This window comes from Nuphar pumila, chromosome 3, assembly GCF_984573655.1.
Source record: "Nuphar pumila chromosome 3, dmNupPumi1.hap1.1, whole genome shotgun sequence".
NCBI classification, from domain to species: Eukaryota; Viridiplantae; Streptophyta; class Magnoliopsida; order Nymphaeales; family Nymphaeaceae; genus Nuphar; species Nuphar pumila.
The window spans coordinates 114,553,700-114,569,202 of record NC_143251.1 but is presented as its reverse complement, the minus strand read 5'-3'; the positions used below and the strand labels follow the sequence as shown (position 1 = coordinate 114,569,202).

Genomic DNA, 15,503 nt, shown 5'->3' with positions numbered 1-15,503 from the left:
CATCTGAAAAAATAATCCGATTAAATACATCTGAAACCGATCCAAAGAAACAGTTGGATCTTATTTTGGAGATCCACATCATCAAATAATGTGTCCAATGTGAATTATATCTGACCAAGCTCAATGGGCCATCTAATAATAGGGATAGCAGTGGACCCGAGGAAAATGAGTCCCACCCTGCCTCACCCCGTTTGAATCGGGGATAAATGAAACAGGGATGGAGGCGGGGATGAAGGTTAAAATCTATTCTCGTGCGGGGATGAAGGCAACGATGAACTTATGCTTTCTCTCACCTTGCCACATCCCCATCCCCATCCCGATCCCCTTCCCGCCCCATCCCAAATCCTTCTAAGGGATGACAATAGATGGACCGGAAACCGGGCCCTGCCTTGCCCTCATTTGGACCGGGGATGGAGGACATGAAATGGGGATGGAGGCAGGGATGGATGTTTGGATTTTGACACGGAGTGGGGGTGGAGACCTTGTCCCCTGCCCCCAACCCGGTCCATTGTCATCCCTATCTAATAAGCACAACTAGGGCAGTAAACGAGATGAGCTACTCATGGCTCAGCTCATAAAAAGCTTGTTCAAACTTTTGAAACTGGCTCGACAAGTACGGCCAATATTCAGCTATTACTTGTTAATTGATAATAAATATATTTTATCATAGAATGAAGATGGTTAAAGTGTTTTGGTTGCAATCAATAAGTTCCGAGTTTTAATCCAAAGTTTCAAACAATTACTTATGTTGTAAATGAGTCAGTTTGAGCTTAGCTTAATAGGTTTAAGGTTTAAATTTTATTATTTACTATTTTAATATATATACATATTTTGTTGATTTACATGTTTCAGTCACTCACACACATAATCTCTCTCTCTCTCTCTCTCTCTCTCTCTCTATATATATATATATATATATATATATATATATATATATATATATATATATACTGCTAATGAAAGTAAGGAACTAATTAGCTAAAAATGATAGGTACAAATTGTATCGTCTAACCATATAGATGTGTTTATGATCTTTTGAGTTGTAAAAGTTTAGCACATTATGAGCCATTGATTTTTGAACTCTTTTAAAAACCTAATTACTTGTCATAATCACATGATTCAAAATAAGTTTCGTACTAAACAAATAATATTTGATAAAAAAAAATTATTTCTACTCATTAGTTTTTTACCTTTATTAGTAGCCTATATATATATATATGAGCTAACTGGTGATCCGATCTTTTAGCTTGGGCTTTTCATGAGTGCAAGCTTGGCTTGACTCAACACAAAAAACAAGTCAAACTGGAACCTGTCTCATGTACCAACTTTAAACGTGACTCTTTGGAGAGAAGGTAGGAAACAATGGTTTTTTATTGGATGAAATGCGGCTCTTTGCTTTATAAATATTTAAGGAAACTTTTGAAATGCACCTATGATTTTGGAAAATTTGGAAAATTCACCAAACTTTTCTTTACTTAGACAAAAACAAAATGTTTTAAGACTGGCTTATCTTTTTTCAAGTTTCTCTGGGAGAGACCGCCCAAGGCGCAGAGACCTAGTTGCACTGGCTCAGCCTGATGTACTATGGTCTCCGTCCATGTTGGTGTAAAGAGGGCTTACCCCTCAACCCCAGGGAGTCGCCAAGCTTAGGCTTGATCAGGAGGATGCCCATGGGATTTGAGCCTAGACTGTCCGTCTAACAGTTTAGGCCCCATCCCACTACGCCAAACCCCATGGGTCAAGGCTGACTTATATTGAGCACAAAGGTTACCTTTTTAGAACATACTACTTGCATTGATTTTTTTGAATTTATAACCCGAAAATACCGCACTCGACACTAAGACTTGGCTGCGCTGACTCAGCCTGCCATACCTACGGTTGTCATGCTGGCTGCATAAAACTCGGAGGCTAGGACCCCAGCCCCCGTGGCCTATGCGTATAAGCTACATTAAACTGATTCAACTCTTTTTATATACATGTAGAAACTGACCTCCAGATCAGAGACTTAGCTGCGCAGGCTCTGCCTGCCATACGTACGATCACATGTGGGCTTACCCCTTGTCCCAAAGGAATGACCATGCCTTCGAAATAGAAAAGGGACATAGAACTTGGAAGGGATTGGAGTTAGAACCAGTGAGCATCCTGATTGAAATAGACTATACCTGTCCATTGATCGAATCCAACAAGAACCACATGCATCTACCTAAGCAAATTGGATTAATTCAAACCCTGTTAAAGCGCAATCATTGGCACTATTGCGTCCTCTGCACATCAGAGCTTCTTCTTTTTGTTCCAAATTACCAATGTCAACCTCTTTTGTAAGGAGTTGAGATTGAAAGATCCTTATCTGATTCATGCCAAAATGGTCCATTGAGAGCCCTCTGAAGATCCATTAGGGGGCAGATAAAAATGATAATAGAACTGCCATGTAAAGTGAGATCCACACCTTTTTCTATTTTGAGGATCAAAAAGTTTGAAAGATGACTGTACACTAAAAAATGACATAATTTTTTGAAATATCCCACAATTTTCAAGATTTGCACTATGTCCAAATTCATAAATATTTGACTTTATTAAGATCATTTTACCCTTTGTACAAGCGAACCTTATGAAGTTCGTACGATATATCATTACGCTCTTCAGGTATCACAAACTCTCAATAAAAGATAGATTCACACTTTTTTTTTTGCACCTCACGAAACCCGCATAACCAAATTTATAAACTTTTTGTAACTGAAACTTGTCGAAACTTCACAAATATTTTACTAAATTCATATATATAAAACGAAGTTCGTATAACCAAATCTATTATATTTTACTAAATTTGTATATATAATATGAATTTTGCATAACAAAATCTACGAATTTTCTATAACTAAAACTTATCAAAACTTTGCATATATTTCACTAAATTTGCATATATAGTACACAATTCTCATAACCAAATCTATGAACTTTATGTAACTGAAAGTTATTGAAACTTTGCATATATTCTACTAAATTCACACATATAATACAAAGTTTGTGTAAATAAATCTGCAAACTTTCTTTAACTGAAACTTTTTTATAATTTGCAAATATTCAATTAAATTCACAAATAAAGTATAAAGTTTGCATAAACAAATATGCAAACTTCTTATAACTGAAACTTGTTGAAACTTCTCAAATATTCTCTTAAATTCACATATATAGTATAAAGTTTGCATAGAATCATGCATATCTCTTTAAGTAACTGATCCTCAATGAGATCTTTAAATATATGATAATCTTTACATATAAATGTTGTGAAGTTTCGTGAAGTTTGCACTCTGAAATAACTATCACAAATAAGATACTAACTTCATAAATAAGGTCATTGTGAATATACTCTTTATATGTAGATTTTTTAACATATTTATGAATTGAACAAATCCGAAAGGGGTTTTGCTAAAGGAGAAAAATATAGGGTTCCCTAAAGCTTTGAAAAGGGGAAGAAATTGGGCGTCTCATTGCTGAGACTGAAATAACTTTTAAAGTAAATGACCTCTTGCAAATGGTTCAGGTTTGACCCTTATCCTGAGTGGGAGCCACCATACGAAATCCTTGACTGAAGAAACCGCGATGGGACAGGAAGAGATACTTCAACTGAATGAGGCAAATATCGAGAATGAATAAAATATGTTTTTTTGTTGAGTTTCGTACAATCATTAAATGTGACCCTTCGATTGTTTAAAAACAAATTATCCGCAACTCAAGACTATTTTTGCATAAACTAAAGTATTTTTTATGGTCTTCAACCAGTGGTCCCCAACATACTTTCCCTCGGCAATAGTTTTCGACCACTATTACCAATGAGTCATTGACGACAATTCATTGTTGGCTTTTCAGAATCATCGATGAAAAGTTTTTTAAGTAATAAGCATATGTTTAATTATTGAAACCATTATTTTTTTGAAGCAATGGCTTGAATCAATGTGTATATATATTGTTTATATGAAACTCATCTTTCAACCTAACAGAGGAAGTCGATGCGAAGGATACCACAACTTCATCGAAATGCAAACAAAAAATTATGATGAATCAATGCGTATATATATTGTTTATATGAAACTCATCTTCCAACCTAACAGAGGAAGTCGATGCGAAGGATACCACAACCTCATTGAAATGCAAAAAAAAAATTTATGGGAATTGCCAAAAAGGTATATAGTGAAAATATTGAGGATTCTAGAAAAAAACTGGTTGGGGTTCTTTTCATAAACAAACAAGAAAAGAAACAAAGTGAACAAAATTGACTTTATACATGATTCAGCAAAAATGTGAATATAAGAAAATTTGTATGCCAAAAATTTACGCAAATCACTTCATATTTGCAGATCTTCTTGATGATCAATTACTTAAAGGAGATCTGAAGGATTCTATACAAACTTCATACTATATATATGAATTCAGTAGAATATGTGTGAAGTTATGATAGATTTTAATTACAAAAAAATTATGAATTTGGTTATGTGAACTTCGTTCTATATATACAAATTTAGTACAATATTTGCAAAGTTATGACAAGTTTCAAATATAAAAAGTTCACAGATTTGGTTAGTTTGTAGTATATATGCAAATTTAGTCAAATATTTGCAAAGTTTTGATAGGTACAATTATAGAAAGTTCACAAATTTCATTGTAAACTTCATACTATATATGAAAATTTAATAAAATATTTATGAAGTTTCAACAAGTTTTAGTTATACGAAGATCATAGATTTTGTTATTTACTATATATGTGAATTTAGTAAAATATTTATAAAGTTTAGACAAGTTTCAACTAAAGGAAGTTTGTAGACTTGGTTATGCAAATTTTGTGAGGTATGCAAAAAAAATAAAAAATGACCATACTGTATGGCTAATTTGACGTGTTAGTCTAATAACCCTATAATTTTAATACTCTTCCCATGTTCAAAATTATAAATAACTGAATTTAAAGAAACCTTTTTACCTTTTACACATGAAAACTTTCTTCTATATATGCAAACTTTCTCTCAAATGTATGACTTTTTTTAGAATAATCTCTATTCTCATATATGTATCTTTCTGAATCGACATCAAAAACTTATGTTTTTATAGTTGTTGAAAAGCTGACACACAAGCCTATAAGTTTAATGTTTTGAGTCAAAACTGAAAACTCCTCTAGAGTTCTCATTTCTTAGTTCCAAAACCAAAACAAAGCATGCTATGCATACTGGAACAATTAAATAATCTATATTTCAAAAGATGTTTTGACATAGAAAATAAAGGATTTCAAAAAAATACAAAAAGAACAAAGAAACTAGATAAAAATACCTTTTGAATGACACCTAATTTGTTGAAAAATAACGAAAGGGCATTGAGATAAAGCTCTGACAGCATTCCTAAAACAGGAAATGAACAAGAGTGATTGTACATTTTTTCATCTTGTCTATGCTATTTTCTAGCCACTTGCATAAAATTTTTAGAAAAACAGAAAAAGAAAAGCGGCAAGTCGATATTTTAGCTTTCTACTGCCAGCAAGATCACCTTAATCTGTTGAGCGGTTGGGAAAAAACATCATTTGCAAGATAGATTGCTTTTCCTAAACATGCAAACAACAAACATGGGTAAGGATGAGAAAGTTCACATAAAATATGTGTGGACTTGAGAAAGTCGGCAAAAAATATATGCAGACTTACTCAAGTCTACATAAAATATATGAAGATCTGCATAAAATATACATGGACTTCCTCATTTTGTTCAAGTTTGATAGGATGTTCACAAATATTATTATGCAAATTTCGTGAAGTCTGAAAAAAAAACATGTGAACCTCATTTTAACCCGAGAGCGAAACAATATTTCATGCAAACTTCGTGAATTTCACATATGTAAAAGGTAAAAAAGACATTCAAAACTAGTTATTTATATTTTTGAACTTGAGAAGAATATAAAAAATTATAAAGCATTTTAAAAAACGTGTCAAATTACCCATACAACTACCATTTAGTGAGAGTTTGTGATACCCAAAACATGTACCAATATAATGCTCAGATTCGCTCATGCTAAAGGTAAAATTGTCCTAAAGAAGTCAAACATTTGGAAATTTGAATACCAGACCGATTTCAAAAAATGTGAAGCATTTCAAGAATACAATCATTTTCTGCAAAAGTTTGGACAAGGCGCTGCAAAAGGTTCGTGGATGTACCCGCTCATCCAAAAAAGCAGGATGAGGTTGCATTGAGCACTAGAATGCAGTCACGAACTTACCCAACTTTTCAGATAAGAAGGGCTGAGGGCGTTTGGACTTTTAAGGCATGTTTTCAATGCCTTGGGATTGTAGACCACAGTCAAAGTTAGTGAATTAGAAATGTATACATTGTGATTTTAAGGCATGTTTTTAATGCCTTGTGATTTTCCATTTTTTCAAAATCTTGTGATAGACCACAATCACAACACTTTCTCAAAGTTAGTGAATGAGAAAAGTTTACATTGCCTGCTGTTGTTATTTTTGCCTAGAATCTTGTGAAAGTTGGACACAAAATTGATCTTGTGACCAACAATCACTGCTACTTTTTCAGCTGTGATTTTTCATCTCCACCTATGACCAAAGCAAAGATACACCAAAATAAGTTGAAAATTTGCAGTGTACAAAATAAGTTAGAAAATTGCAGTATGCAGTAGTTAAAAACTGGATCAACAAAGCTGCTCCTCTATTGACTAACTGTGAAACTGCTGCTGCCCCAAATGAAAACAGAAATGGAATACCCAAATAATTGTTGGAAGCCTTCATGAACATAACCATAGTTAAAGATTCCATAGTTCAATGAAGTGGCTATTACATGAGATACAAATAGCCAACATTCAGGTTGGAGCGGAATGTCATCCATCAGATTGGAGAACGCTTTATAATCCGTATACAGTACACTTTGGCAGGTTCATGTCCTGGTGCTATTTCAAGATACAACATAATCCTTGAGAAAGGAGAATTATCAACCAGCACCTGAAGTCCAATAGATATCCCTTTTTTAATCAGAGAAACCGCCAGGCACGGAGACCTAACTGCACTGGCTCAGCCTGCCCTAATTGCGGTCACTGTCCTGTCAGCATGGCCCCCGACCCAGGGAGTTGCCAAGCTTCAGCTTACGCAGGGGGTGACACCCATGGGATCTGAACCTAGGCCAGCAAATTGAATGTTTTATACTAGCAAATTGAAGTCCCATAGATATCCCTTGTTTTAGCTTTTTGTGTTACTATATATGTGGAAAAGAATTCCTGCAGGCTAGCAAATTGAATGTATTTATACTACAAATGTGTACCATCATAACCTGCGGTGGACCCCAGATAAAGTCGAGCGTGAAAGATTCCTGTCTCACAATTACGTGGCTTCTTACTTCTTGGTAGGGGTGGCAATCAGGTCGGGTTGGCGGGTCAGCATACCTCAACACGAACTCGACCCGTTTATTAAACGGGTCAGCTATGGCAAACACGAACCCAACCCATTTATTAAACAGGTAACCCAACCCGACACTGTTAACCCGTTTAATAAACGGGTCAGGTTGGGTAAACGGGTTGGCAAGTTAGCGGGCGGGTTGGCGGGTCAGGTTTGGGTAAACATGTTGACCCGACCCGCCTAACCCGTTTATTAAATGGTTTGGCGGGTTGGCATACCCCTAACACGAACCTGACCCGTTTAATAAATGGGTTAGGCGGGTCAACCCGTTTACGACACGAACCCGTTTAAGCCAAACCAACCTACCTAAGAAGCGGGTTGGCAGGTCGGGTTGGTGGGTCGGTCAGAAATTGCCACCCCTACTTCTTGGTGGGCTTTGTGGATGACTCGCAACAATGTAATCTTCCGTCAAATTCCGGTTGCTTTCAATAACCTCGTCCATTGCATCTTGACTGATATGTACGCAATTTTGCGCCTCTCCTCCCCTGTTATCCACCCCCTTCAGCCGCCTTCTCTTCCTCAAGACCCTGGATGATCTATATGTTCTATTTTTATGTTTTGCCTTTGTGCTTCGGCTCTTTGTTTTGGATCTGTTGTTATTTTTTTGTTTTCTCGGGCTCAACTTTGTGTTGATCCCCTGCCTTAGTAATCTCTCTCTCTCTCTCTCTCTAAATTCTTCAAAATAAAACCAAACCCAGCATACTCTTCAAGAACAAAACCACACCCTCAACTATCAATCATTTAAAGCCATATTCCTTACTTCCTTACAAGGACAAAAATTAAGAAAAGCTAAACAATTAAAAGGGGTAAAGGCATAAAGAAAAGAAAAACACATGAAAGCTATACAAGCAACTGTGAGCAAACCGTCAATTTCTCCTCACCTCGTGCAAGCTAAATATTGCTGTGCCTGAGGGCCACCATGAAGCAACAACTAGACGGCTATAACATCTATGTTTGATGTGTCCTCACATCTCAACACGATCCCTTCTAGGTTGGCGGGAAAGAAGCACTTGGCCCATTGGCATCCCGTGGAGAATGAATCATCAGGAGGAACAATCATAAGCACGTTATCATTCCTTTGGACCACACCCATTACGCTGACAGTACTCCCTTCTTTGATATACCTATATGGAGAGAGAGAAAGAGAGAGATCAGAAGGTGATTACAGACATCACTAAGAAGTTTGTTTTACTCATCCCCTATGTCATCCCTATCTTCATACCCCTCTTTGGGATTTCATTGATGCAAGTTGTTTTGGTGAAATAGGACTTCATAGATGTGATCTACATCATTCATTTAGTGAAGATCAACATTTAAATCACCGAAATCCAACTTGTGTGCAGCATTTTTCGGCTATTCAAAAATCAATGGTTGATAAAACAAAAAAAATTGTGATTTAAAAAAACATTTTTTGGTTGAAACAATATGATACATAGGTAGATTTTTGTTAAATCAACCATGCCGAATCCATCTATAAGGACAAATTTGATCAAAACAACCTGCATCATAAGATCTACGAGGGGTATGAAGATGGGGGATGACATAGGGGATGAGTGGAACCCAACTCCATAACTAAAGAGCTGAGCAGAATGCATATAAAGTAATTTGCCCTTTCTTCCTCATCTAATCTCCATAGCGTGTGAAAAGAAAAAGTCCAAAAGAAAATTTAGTATTCTGCAGGATATACAAACGCCATGCAAAATGGGCAAAAGCACATTGTACAACAGGCACCTAACAAATGAAAATAAGAAACAATGCATAACTTAGATGCCAATTAACCACCTTTTATTCTACCAAGATACACACCACACCTCATTTTGACTCCAGTTCCATATCCCTTTATATACTAATCATATTGGAAACTTCATAAAATGATCTCATCCACTATCCACAGCCATATCCATGTGAAATAGTACACAAATTTTCTTTTGGCATGATATCGACACCTCTGAACTAAAAATACTAATATTTTAAACAGGACAGATCAAAATAAGGAAGCTGCTTAGCAATCACAAGAAAGCCAAGATGTTTTTTTTTTCATAGAAAAAATTGAAATCTAACAGCATTGAAGATGCAAAGAAATTCAATTGTTAAATTGTAAAAATGCCACAAATATGAATAAAAAAATGACAAACTCGTTCTGTTTAAACAATTTTCAGATTTTTCTTAACATAGCAGAAAATTTAATTGGGTATAAGTCACAGCCAAACAGAAAAACAATATAGTAATAAATCTTGAATCTTAATGTAAAAGAATTTTCAATTACAGCACAAGAAACTGCCTCTTCTTCACTCTCTCTCTCCCTTCCTTTGCCGCTTCTTCTTCTTCTCTGTGTCTCTCTTTCCCTCTCTCCCTTACCCTGCCGCTTCTTAATCTTCTTCTATCTTTGTCTCTCCCTTCTTTAAACAATTTTCTGGTTTGCTGAAAAGGTTAATAGGAGAGGTTGTATCCAAGAGTGATGATTAATCAGATTTTGTTGCTGCTGATTTTTTTTGTTGCTATAAGTTTTGTAATTGTTGTAATTGCTCTGTCCCTATTTTGTCGGCTCTTAATTTTGTTACTGTGTGTACAACTGTTTATTACTTATTAGTATCCATGTAATATGTATATGTTTCTTTGATTATTTTCCTCTAAATTGTGTATTTTTATTAACTTTTTTTAATTGGGTGTGAGTTTAGTATTACTCATTATATATATATATATATATATATATATATATGTTATTTATGTGTTTTTATGTAAATTATGTAATCATGTACTTGTTTGATTTTTTTATCGTATAATTGTTAATTGTAAATCATATACAAATACAATACATATATATATGTATATTAGTTAAGTGTTTGTTTATGTAGATGTGACATTGAATTGTTATGTGTGTGGATGTGACATTGAATGAATATGCATATGTATATTTTATTTGAAGGTTAATTGGTTGTCTTTTATTTTAGATTTAATGATGGAGCATCAACAACGTGGATGTTATTTTAATATCTTTAAGATGATATTATATTTAAATTATATAACTTTTGTTGATATTGGCAGTTGTTTGCTTTGTTTATTCAATTGTTCTTATTATTTGGGCTGATTTTGTAATATAATATGTTTACTATGCTTGATAATAGTGATATTTTATACTTAAGCATTTGTTGATTAACTTTATTTTAAGAATTCAGATTATGTTTAAATTGCATAGCTTTTGTTGATATTGGCAATTGTTCGCTTGTGTACTCAATTCTTCTTAATTTTTGGGCAGGTTTTGTAATATAACAGGTTTACTATACAGCTATTTTTCACGATAGTGGTATTTTGTACTTTGTACATTTGTTGATTAATTTTAAGTTGGGTACGTCTTTATTGTTAGTCTTAATAATATTTGGACAGGATTTGTAATATAACATGTTTACTATGCTTGATGATAGCAATATCTTATGCTTCTTGCATTTGTTGTTGATTAATTTTATGTTGGATACATGTTAGTTTTAGCACTTTATTTTAAGAATTTAGATTATTTTTAAATTATTTGACATTTGTTGATAGATGTTTGCTTTGCTTATTCAATAGCTTTTAATATTTGGACAGGTTTTGTAATGTTCAACATGTTTTTTTTGGTCTATTACTTATTGTTGATTGATTTTATGTTGCATACACGTTTGTTACTAATTTTAGCAGTTCATTTGTATTTTTTTTAATTAAGGTACTGACCAGTCCGCCTAGTCTCTAACTAGTCTTTTAGGGGTCCACCGACTAGGCACCACCTAGCTCTTTTGAGTCTTTGACTACATAATTCCCATTCAATTCTTATATTGCTTTTTTTTATTCCTCGCTTCCCGCTTCCTATACATTTTAAAATGCATCGCTTCTCGCTTTTTGTTTCCCCTTCCCATACCATTTCCCGTTTTCGCTTCCTAGTTTAGCAACCTTGGACTAGACTTTTTCAGAAGCCAATTTATTTTGAACCAAACATAACCATGCCAGACCTCAAAATAAGACACTATTTAAAGGTTGAATTTCCTTTATGACTTTGAAAATAAACTACAAACTCAAACAGCCATTTAGTTAACAAGAACTAGGAACTAGCATTGCTATTTAATTCTATACATGCGAACATCTCACCAATACTGCCAAGGAATCATAATCAATTTCCTATTAATTCATTCCAACTCTTTCAGAAAGTGTATGAATGCTTATGAGAGACCTTTAGCAATTTGCTGAAAATTATAGCAGTAAGTTTTTCAAGTAAATTTGTAATAAAATTTCTTCAACTTATACATACCAGTTCTTTTAGAAACTTGCATCAAAGCTTACAAGGAACTAACACCAATATTTTTTAAACCATATCAACGTGCATTTTCGGTGAACTTGCACTCAAATACTTGTCAGACTCGGTGAACTTGCACCTAGTATCAGACTCGGTACATGCACTAATGCCTAGCAATTATGGCACTAATGTTCCAACTATTTGAAGAAGAATCAGGAATGTTTACTGGGTTATTTTGTCCGTAAGTTTGTATCATCAACAGAAAACACAATTAGGTGGCTCAAAAACAAAATGATCACGATTATGTTGACAACCTGTCAATTAATAGCTCTTGTGTAACATGGCTGAAAGATGAACATGAAACCAGGAGCACATCTAAGATTTTTAATTCATGTAGAAGCCATGAAAACTATCTTCTGGTTATGAGCATAATAGGTTTTAAAAGATCACAAGTCAGCAATTTCCAAACTCATAAGTTGTACATGATGAAACATAACACTGGTGAAATAAAGGCAAATTATAAAAAAATAAAGCTAAGCAATCAAATCAAAAGCAAAGGATTAGAAAGTAAAAGAGATTTTAAGACAACTTACCCTTCTTTCATACGCATAATACGATCATCACTTGACAGATTTCTCTCCCCTAACCACCTAATAAACTCAGGAGACAATTCTCTATTCTTCTGATTTATGTCAATAACAATAGACTCATCTACGTAGGCAGTTACTTTAGCGCCATAGCCAGTTTTCACCAGCGCTCTCAATCCAGACTGAAAATCAGAGATGTAAAAGTCGACTACATGCCTCTGCCATAATTCATAAAAAAAGAAAGAAAAGAAAGTGAATATCAAGAGAATAAATGGAAGACAATGCATAATAGATGGAAGGTTTAAGAGCATAATGTCACCCAAGCCACTGAAAGACATCTTACTGGTACACAATATAGAAAGAAATTATACGAAGCTCAAGCTGTTCAAAAGACATAATAATTCTCAAGATGAAACCAATAACCTGAGTGTTAAACATTATTTTGAATTAGTTGTACAGACAGCACCTATCTAAATAAGATAGAATGGTAAAATGTTGTCATTTTATCAGGTTCATAAAACACACAAAAATGGCACTATACAATTTGAGACTGTCACTAACAAAAAACATCATGAATGCTGAGAGAACAGCTTCAGGTTTAAGCTTAATTTGGTCCTTGTGATATCTAGGCAGCCTCACCGTATATGGCACTAAGCTGGAATAAATGCCAGCAATCTTGAAAAATCTTTGGTTACGCAAGTAATGCTTGGTTCTTAGATAGTAAAACATTTTTTCTCTTCACAATTCTCATATACTTGTACATTTTCCTGAAAACAAAATATTATAGTTATCAGAAAAAGAAAAGATATATCTGAAACCCTTGAGGTTGCCTTTGATACCACACCAAACCACAAAGTATATGATAGCCATACTTATCATTCACTAAGAACTGGATCAAGTTACAACTTCTCAGTGCACAGAAAGATTAAAAAAAAAAGCAAGACATTCACTAGTAATCAATTTTTATGTTACATAATTTATACTTATCTCACAAAGAGTGAAAAAATGGTAATAAAATAAACATTGAAAAAAATGATCATGAACAAGGTCATCAAACACTAGACATAGCACACTAAATTGGTTGCATGCATGAAACCTACCTCCGAAGACCTAAGTCCCCAAGTAAAGCGACGATGCTCAGCATTAGCAACTTTGGAATCCCATTCCCTGTACTCATATAGGCTTGTTGAAGCATAGACACACCTAGGAACCTTTTGAAATGATGACTCCAGGGGGACATTTCCGCAAGTAACAACCTGAAAAGAAATAAATCTCATCATAACCAGAAAGATGATTTGGCTCCTAAAAACATAGTTTACAATATATTTGAGAAGCAAACGTAGGCCAATTTTTTTAATCAAATGACCATACTATTGCATAGATGAAGACCAGCATGCCCTTGGCAAATACAAGTCAAATTTGTTAACTAAAATATCAAACTGACTCAAAATATTGCAAAGATCAGCAAGGTTGGTGTCCTTGGGGACTGTCACCACAAACACTTCCAGCATCACCAATGGTCTCTCTCTTCTTCCACACACACACACCAACCCCACACACACATACACACACACACATTGTGGCAGTTTACATACCCCAGAGACCTTGACATACTGCCCATTTTTAGCAGTCCTGAGCTCTGCATCTGGATACCGGGCAATGAAACCTTTAATTTCTCTTGTGACACAACATGTGTTCCAAATGAAGAGTGCAGCAACTGGCCCAAAGATGACCACAATCACAACAAGTAGAATGGGACTATGCACAGCTCCAAGAATAAATCCAGCAGCTATAAATAACATTATAAACAGTAGAATCAGTAACCACAAAACAAGCTTTGGGAAGCTCCTTCTAAAGGAATGCCCATCATCATGACTGAGATTAGTGACAGCTTGTTGGTGAATCTTTGAAGCACTATGTAACTTGGCTGATCCAAGAGAGTCCAAGGGACCAGACACTTTGCGAGGTGCACCCGATGAATTAAGTGGCCCTGAAGAAATGGGGCCTGAAGTTATAAGCCCTGTTGTAGGAAGTACTGGGGGGAGAGGACCAGAGTTCTGGCGTACCACCTGTGTAACTCCACCTGATTGAGGTCCAGAAGACTTCTTGACAGGATCTCCATATCTGTTTAGTGGCCCAGAGTTGGACTTTTGTCTATTAGGTCCCTGAGCAGAACCGGGAACTGAACCAGCTGAAGCAGGACCTGATGTAGAGAAGCCACCTCTTGTTGCAGAGTTGGTGATTGGCCCTGAATGTGAAGCAGCAGCACCAAATGATCCAGTTCTTGAAGGTGCACCAGGCATAGGTCCAGACTTCCTTGACTTTGAACCATCTACAGGAATGTCAAACATTTTCCCAAGCTCCCCAGATTTCTTAATATCTCCACCTGTGTAGGGCATGACTGTGGAGCTCATTGTAGTTGGCCTCTCTTTAGGCTGTTCAGGCCGGCCTGAGACATACAGCCCATTACTGAGCTGATGAGATGGAAATCTTGAACCCATCAACCTTTTTTAAAGAATTGGACCAAACAAAGATGCCAACAAAGCTGTTCAACTTGTTCCAATCCCAAAGTGTTGTCTGTCACTTGCAATCAAACAGTTAAGCACAGGTCAAAGGTGGGTGTCCCATTTCTTTTCTACTGGCATCTTCTTTCAGCTATGGAGTTGCACTAGATGTGGTATTCGAGCATGTTGCTGCAGATGAACAAAGAAAAAAACACATTGCTCAGAATTTACAGAATCTTTGAACAAAAGCTGCAAATGCACAATCAACAACAGTAGTCAAACGATTTGACATAAAAAGGTAGATGCACATGACAATGATCACTGATCCAACAAGCCCAACCCACGAGTAATCTCAGAAATGAAGTACTAATAGCAAGAAATCATAAACAGCTTATGACAACCTTCTAGAGGCCTGCATCAAAAACACATAAATTGCATGGGATCACAAATACAAGACAACCCAAATATCTTCACTTATTAGCATATCAATGTCCCAATCATAGGATTTACTTCAAGCCCTTTCTGAGATTGAAAACATGAGTAATATCTGGGAGAAAAGGCAACAAATGACTGAACAATTAGGAACAACTGAAGTGTTCCGTACGGAATGGCCACTTTTGACCAAAATGTAACAGAAAATTCCTAAGCGTCCCAAACAAAATATAAGCAACTGTAAACCAAATGTCATAAAGAGCATGACCAGTTTCACATATAACAA

At 35.3% G+C, this 15,503-nt stretch overlaps 1 protein-coding gene across 1 annotated transcript; it reads right to left on the bottom strand.

Annotated features, from left to right (window-relative positions):
- Positions 1-8,364: 8,364 nt before the first annotated feature.
- Positions 8,365-14,782, bottom strand: LOC149843372 (protein SHOU4-like). Its single transcript, XM_089999750.1, has 4 exons — positions 13,877-14,782; positions 13,382-13,537; positions 12,288-12,499; positions 8,365-8,557 (listed from the first exon to the last, which is right to left on the bottom strand). The coding sequence occupies exons 1-4, from the start codon at positions 14,780-14,782 to the stop codon at positions 8,365-8,367; spliced, it is 1,467 nt and encodes a 488-aa protein (XP_089855876.1).
- Between the last annotated feature and the right edge of the window lie 721 nt (positions 14,783-15,503).

Bases quoted from the DNA above. Each gene is read 5' to 3' on its own strand.
- LOC149843372 (XM_089999750.1), bottom strand. From the start codon at position 14,782: ATGGGTTCAAGATTTCCATCTCATCAGCTCAGTAATGGGCTGTATGTC. The intron at 12,500-13,381 runs GTAGGTTTCATG...GAATTATGGCAG, and splicing joins GGGGACTTAGGTCTTCGGAG to AGGCATGTAGTCGACTTTTA. The intron at 8,558-12,287 runs GTAAGTTGTCTT...CTCTCCATATAG, and splicing joins ATTATGCGTATGAAAGAAGG to GTATATCAAAGAAGGGAGTA.